The following is a 7,438-nucleotide window of genomic DNA, read 5'->3' on the forward strand; positions in this document are numbered from 1 at the left end:
AAAAAAGTTCATTTTATTTCTCATTAATGTACACTCAGCACCCCATCTTGACAGAAAAAAACAGAAATGTAGAAATTTTTGCAAATTTATTAAAAAAGAAAAACTGAAATATCACATGGTCATAAGTATTCAGACCCTTTGCTGTGACACTCATATTTAACTCACATGCTGTCCATTTCTTCTGATCCTCCTTGAGATGGTTCTACTCCTTCATTGGAGTCCAGCTGTGTTTAATTAAACTGATTGGACTTGATTAGGAAAGGCACACACCTGTCTATATAAGACCTTACAGCTCACAGTGCATGTCAGAGCAAATGAGAATCATGAGGTCGAAGGAACTGCCCAAGGAGCTCAGAGACAGAATTGTGGCAAGGCACAGATGTGGCCAAGGTTACAAAAGAATTTCTGCAGCACACAAGGTTCCTAAGAGCACAGTGGCCTCCATAATCCTTAAATGTAAGAAGTTTGGGACGACCAGAACTCTTCCTAGACCTGGCCGTCCAGCCAAACTGAGCAATCGTGGAAGAAGAGCCTTGGTGAGAGAGGTAAAGAAGAACCCAAAGATCACTGTGGCTGAGCTCCAGAGATGCAGTAGGGAGATGGGAGAAAGTTCCACAAAGTCAACTATCACTGCAGCCCTCCACCAGTCGGGGCTTTATGGCAGAGTGGCCCGACGGAAGCCTCTCCTCAGTGCAAGACATATGAAAGCCCGCATAGAGTTTGCCAAAAAACACATGAAGGACTCCCAGACTATGAGAAATAAGATTCTCTGGTCTGAGACGAAGATTGAACTTTTTGGAGTTAATTCTAAGCGGTATGTGTGGAGAAAACCAGGCACTGCTCATCACCTGCCCAATACAATCCCAACAGTGAAACATGGTGGTGGCAGCATCATGCTATGGGGGTGTTTTTCAGCTGCAGGGACAGGACGACTGGTTGCAATTGAAGGAAAGATGAAGATGAAGATGAATGTGAGTACAGAGATATCCTGGAAGAAAACCTCTTCCAGAGTGCTCTGGACCTCAGACTGGGCCGAAGGTTCACCTTCCAACAAGACAATGACCCTAAGCACACAGCTAAAATAACAAAGTAGTGGCTTCGGAACAACTCTGTGACCATTCTTGACTGGCCCAGCTAGAGCCCTGACCTAAACCCAATTGAGCATCTCTGGAGAGACCTGAAAATGGCTGTCCACCAACGTTCACCATCCAACCTGACGGAACTGGAGAGGATCTGCAAGGAAGAATGGCAGAGGATCCCCAAATCCAGGTGTGAAAAACTTGTTGCATCATTCCCAAGAAGACTCATGGCTGTCAAAAGGGTGCTTCTACTCAATACTGAGCAAAGGGTCTGAATACTTATGACCATGTGATATTTCAGTTTTTCTTTTTTAATAAATTTGCAAAAATTTCTACATTTCTGTTTTTTTCTGTCACGATGGGGTGCTGAGTGTACATTAATGAGAAATAAAATGAACTTTTTTGATTTTAGCAAATGGCTGCAATGAAACAGAGTGAAAAATTTAAAGGGGTCTGAATACTTTCCGTACCCACTGTACATTGCTTTTGTAATAGGAAGATCTTTTTTTATCTTTGAAACTTGAGGAAAGGACAAGCAGTTAGCATATTTTCCTGTTCGGAGGCCCCTTGTAATCAACCTGAAGTAATGTCACTACAACGGCTTTAAGAGCTTTTATTGGCGCACGTTGAGCATCCAGCAATAGTCTAATTGATATTTCAGAAGACTTTTCTTTTCAGAATATCCCTTGTATTAGAAAGATTATGACTAACAGCTCTCTATATTATTTGTTGGCAGCTTCATCCCATGATGTCATCAGCTTTCAAAAAGCATTTAGTGAAACCTCATACACCGTTCTCACGTCGTCCCTGACACGCACTTCATTAGGACTTTAATCACCTCACCAGGCATGTAATGGCATTCCTTTGGTTGATGCTGGTGGGGGGGGGTTAAAGTATTTACGCTTCCAAACTGTGAAGCGTGGTGGTGTTGGGGGGAGAGTGAGTGCAGCGGGGTCGTGTTGCTGGCTGGCCTGTGCGTGGTAAAACACCATGGTGTCCCTGCTTTATGAGTGGAACCAGGTTCCACTCGGGTCGCCATTGTTGGTGCAGCTGAGCCGGGGGGTGGGGGTCGTGTTTGTAAAAACAGACCCGTCGATGGCACTCTCTCCCCTTTACCAGTGGTCGCCCCTCCTCCCGACCCCTGCACCAGCACCGGTCAATCTGGAAGCCATTTGCTCGGTTTTCCACAGAGAAAGTTCAGGCTTGATCACCTCCAGCATCTGCTGAGTGTTTATTTACCCACAACAGTTAACCCATTAGACAAACTGAAACAGGGCAACTGTAGAGCCACCGATCACTCTGGCCCTCTGAGGACAAGGCGCCAGCACGGGGGGCCAACTGTGTTTCTAGAAATGATCTAGATGGAACACTTTTACTGCCGGGGGAAACATGCTTAGCATTTTAACATGCGTCTTTTCAAGACGATGCTGTTTTTGTAGTCTAAAATAACTTTTTTTCTCAACCTGATCATTTGATAAATTACCTTATTTGAAATATTTGGTCATTAGAAGCTCCTTCTGCGCTCTTGAAAAACAGACTGCAAAAGCATGCCACGTTCACATTCACAGCTTGACATCTGTCCAATTGTTGCCTGAAAAACGAAGCAGAAAAGGTGGAGAGACTGGTAAAACTGAAGCAGCTTTTGAAAGGAATTTGAGTTAGGAATTTGAGAGGACATTCTGTCATGAAATGTCTGCAAGGTGCAAGAAGTCACAAAAGCCTCATGCCATATGGCAGTTTATTAGGAGAGCCTAGCTAAATCTGACACAGTCTGTACGAACTTTATCTGCAGAGAGGGACGGTGTCAAGAAAGGGAGAGTGTTTTGTATATTTGCTGAAGGGAGAGTAGTCTGACTTTCTAGGGACTTGCTAGAAAAAGTGGGCTTTTTGCCACGAGGCACAGAAATGCATGTTTGCCATTTGTAGAGGCCCATAATCCTGTTTTTTCAGGGCTGAACTAGGGCTTTATTTTCCACAACCTAGTCAACTAGTAACTATTATGGCCAATTTGTTGTGGATGCGGGAGCTACACTGTAGCGTAGTGATCTGCTGCTCATGTGTGGAACGCGTCTTCCAAGAGGACAGTTTAAAAAGAACCAGGCCTCTCCACGTCCGTGGTGTCGGCAGCTATCCATGTATGCGTCCCTCTTTTTGAAATTTAACTGAGGCTTTAATCATCCAGTGCGTGAAAGCAAATCTGCTACATACAGAATGAAAGCTTACTGGTGCTGATACTCTGATGACAAAATGTACGCCGCGCAGACAGTACAATTTTGCTTTTAGCCTCGGTTATGCTTTCCACAAGGATGGTCGCACCGACTCGAGTAAACCCTTGGATCTTGTATACTCTGTTTGGTTTCTCCTGGCCTCAAACCAATATTGTCAGGGCTCCTCAAAGTTCTACATTGGAGCAAAAGCCGGCCGCACGGAACCCCCCACCAAGGACAGTGTCTGATGGTGTGATGTCACTTTTTGACAGACACTCGCGACCCTCGTGGATGTACAAATTCGTTCATAATACATGATACTAATAATTGAATAAATTTGACATTATTTTATGTTTGTATTTGTTAAAATGTCTTTTGAATTCAACAAAAGAACATATTTTAACTAAGAATAATTGAATCAGCTAATACGTCACATTGTTTTTTATACGATGTACGATTATAAGTTTAAAAGCCCGATGTGACATATCCGTCAAAACAATATTTTCATAAATTGTATATATAAATTAGTTTGATAAACATGGTTAGAACAGTTTAAAAGTAATATAGGACATGTTATCAACGCATTAGAATTTAGCAACAAAAATAACCTTTTTGAAATTAGCTAGTTCTGTCAAATGTGCTGACAAGCCAGGCAGCCATGCTGAACTTTCCAGTATAAATTGTCTGTGACAACTGTGCACGGAGGGTTCTTATGGGTTGAGTAAATGTTCTTAGTTATGTTACTATCATCAAACCCCTCAGTGCTGCTCTGTGTGGAAGCATCTGCATCTGAAGGTCACCAAACTATCACTCCAAAGTCAAAAGTCTCTACTCCTACAAAATAAAGGCTCGTTTGGGTGAAGGTGCGCCCACACTCAGCCCGATGCCTGCGACTTTTAGGACCAAAACATTTGGGAGGAAATCTGGGAGCCCCTGCATGTGCCCCACCCACCCTCTCCTCCAGCTTTGGGGCTACTGTAGCCGCTATAATAGCCCGCCCTGACCCGATCACCGCCACACTGGACCATCCACCCTACGGGGAAGTGTCAAAACAAACTGGGGGAATTCTGCTGTCCAAACCTGGGAGTTACAGCGACTTTTCACGCGCCGCTCTCGTCTGCATGCAGCTGTTTTCTTACTTGAACATAAGGGATCGGCTTTTCCCCCTCCGGGAAACACTTGCCTCCACATGATGGCTTTCACTATGCTGAGGCCGGTCTCGACGCATTCCTTCTCTTACCCCGCTGACCTGACCTTGATGTCGGACGACGAGGAGGGGAACCGCAGCGAGAGCGACGGCAGCACCGACCAGGGCTACGGCTGCTGCGGGATTCCGGGGGACGGTTACGGGCGGGGGTCCTGCGGCGTGGTGCCGCATCGGAACGCCGCGAACGCCAGGGAGAGGCACCGGACCCAGAACGTCAACACGGCCTTCACGGCGCTGCGGACACTCATCCCCACGGAACCGGTGGACAGGAAGCTCTCCAAGATCGAGACGCTGCGCCTGGCGTCCAGCTACATCTCGCACCTGGCCAACGTGCTGGTGGTCGGCGACGGGAGGCAGGACGGGCAACCGTGCCTGAGCTCGGTCTACAAGGAGGTGAAGGGGGGCGGAGGAGGCAAAAAGCCCCGGAATATCTGCACGTTCTGCCTCAGCAACCAGCGGAAAGGGGTAAGATATTCAGTATATATATATAGGCCTACATATGATATATGAGCATACCATGCCAAGCTATTTATGCAGTTAGAACTTTTATGACACGTTCGCCCGTTATTTTAAAATAGGGATCCAAGTTACATGCCAATTAGAAAGTTTAGGTGGGATTTTAAATAAAACGTACTTGGTTGATCATTTGTATGCCGAATGTCCAATAAAACCATAACATTTCTGAAAACATCGTGGACAGACGAGAGACCTCAAAAGTTGCAAATTTATAAATGGGGTTCAGCATGAAAAAGATGTGCTGCTCAGTGCATTCAGAACGCTAAATAATTATAAAAAGTCCAAATATAAATGAATTTTGTTTTGAAGAATGTGATCCCCCCCATTAATTCTGGTGGGACATCATGTGTTGTCACTCCAGCATGAATGCCTGCTATTCTATTTACATATCAGAATTTAGGGATGAGAGCTATATGAATGTCGTTGGCAAAAAATACTTTTTCTATTCTACACTGAGTTTGAGTAAATTGACATCTCCTCTTGGTTAGACTTTTACAGAAAATTGTTGGAGTGGAATGAGTCTCTTCCACTTTGGAGAGGAGGGTCAGGCTGGAATTAGCTGCATGCATCTCAGTAAAACATGGACGTGGTCCATCATATCATTAAAACCTCTGTGTTGAGATTCAGTGTATTTATTGGTGCCATATAATTCAGTGCATGGAGGTAACTACTGTGATTAATCCATTTTAGACAGCTGTGTAATTGCACTGCACCTGATAATGTGCTCTTATGAAAGTATATCAAAACATCTGAACTTAAAATATATTTCCTATCGACACACAGTGACAGTAACCTTCATCTTTGTTCACAGGTGAAAGACAGACGAGACTGTGTGAAAATGCACGGCAGTGGCGCAAGACAAATTAGTCGACGGTGAAACTGTCTGTGAGGAGGATTGGATGGACTCTTCGGAGCAGACTTCGGGCAAACCTCCACCGACCGTTCCTAGAGTCTGGAAGCAGCTCAGCTTTTGAGGGCCACTCTGACTTTGTGGTTTGGCTCCTTGGTCACTTTGCCCTGTGAGATTAGAGGATTTGCACCAAAAGCATCACCAGCAGATACACTCACACCTGCCAGCACTAAGTAACGTATGAGGGCAATATTGTAAAAGGGAGAAAATGAGTGCTGCTATGTGGATGTTTTGTTCATTTGAATGACAAACATGTTCAGGGGATTGGTGAATTAGACATACAGTGGAATTACACAATGATTTCTTTTTTTTTTTTTGCATTGTTCATTTGTACTTTAGCAGTTTGAAATCTGCAGACCACAGAATATACAACATCTCCCGCTCTGGATTACTAAAAGGTTTATTATCACGAAGCAGCATAAGTAATGCTAATTATTACTTAAAGGCACAATCCATAATCCAAATGTAAATAAAAGGGTATCATTGCCACTCAAATTCAAAACAAAGGATTTTTAGATGAGCTTAAAGTTCTTCAATAAACTAACCGATAAAAGACTAAAACGTATGTAATTAAAGTTTTATGATGCTAGTTAACATGGATGGATTACTGAACGGGCTTACCGGACACAGGTCCAGTGGCCCAGTGTCAGGGGCCCCCTGGCCTTCACCTACAAAATGCACATATACAACCATGAACAGACTCAAAATGACCAGAAAGAGACATAAAACGACTACAAAGAACCAAAACAACAACAAAAAGATACTTAAACAACTCTAAAGTCTGTGTGTCTTGCTCCTATGTGGTGGTGGGGCCTATTGCATGCCTGTGCCTAGGACCCATGTCTCATATTCCGCTCATGCATGGTTCAGGTTTATTTTCATAAACAATGTCTTCTTTTATCTGTAGGTCAAACTGTTTAGACACATGTGATGTGACCTGACATGACTACTGGATAGATGGATCTGTCAGAGACATACAGATGCTCTTGGTGCCTATCCTCTTATATGGGTGACTGTATTGGGTGTAAGATTCTGATGAGACTAACCCCCATGAAAGTTTGCATCATTGTCTGAAGTTATTTGTTATGCTGTCACTCATGATGACACGCCCCTCTCAGTTGATACCACACCCCCCACGTTAGATCAGGGTCAAAAGTCTGAACTGAAAAAAAACGATCTGAACCGAAAAAAACAACCTGAAAGTGAAAAAAAGATTTGAAACCGAAAAAAAAAAGATTTGAATCTGAAAATATAAAATCTGAAACTGAAAAATATAAGAACTCAAATACCAAAATACATATGAAAGTGAAAAATGAAAAAAAAAATGTATTCGAAAAAATTCCAGAACTGAATCAAAATTATATTCAATCTAAAAAAACTTTTCATTCACTTATTTTTATTTTGAATACATTGCTGTATTTTTCAATGTTCAAGACCACAACTTGAACTTTCAGGTTCATATTTTTTTTTCAAATGAACAAAACTTTTGACCTGGATTTAGCTCCATAGCTTTTGAGAT

General features: G+C 43.1%; 1 protein-coding gene across 1 annotated transcript; it reads left to right on the forward strand.

Moving 5' to 3' along the window:
• Positions 1 to 4,320: 4,320 nt before the first annotated feature.
• LOC116400923 (transcription factor 15-like) lies at positions 4,321 to 6,645 on the forward strand. Its single transcript, XM_031879035.1, has 2 exons — positions 4,321 to 4,958; positions 5,821 to 6,645. The coding sequence occupies exons 1-2, from the start codon at positions 4,476 to 4,478 to the stop codon at positions 5,884 to 5,886; spliced, it is 549 nt and encodes a 182-aa protein (XP_031734895.1). The 5' UTR covers positions 4,321 to 4,475; the 3' UTR covers positions 5,887 to 6,645.
• Positions 6,646 to 7,438: the final 793 nt, after the last annotated feature.

The sequence above is a fragment of the Anarrhichthys ocellatus genome, unplaced genomic scaffold, assembly GCF_004355925.1.
Source record: "Anarrhichthys ocellatus isolate YVR2014 unplaced genomic scaffold, GSC_Weel_1.0 scaffold218, whole genome shotgun sequence".
Taxonomy (NCBI): Eukaryota; Metazoa; Chordata; class Actinopteri; order Perciformes; family Anarhichadidae; genus Anarrhichthys; species Anarrhichthys ocellatus.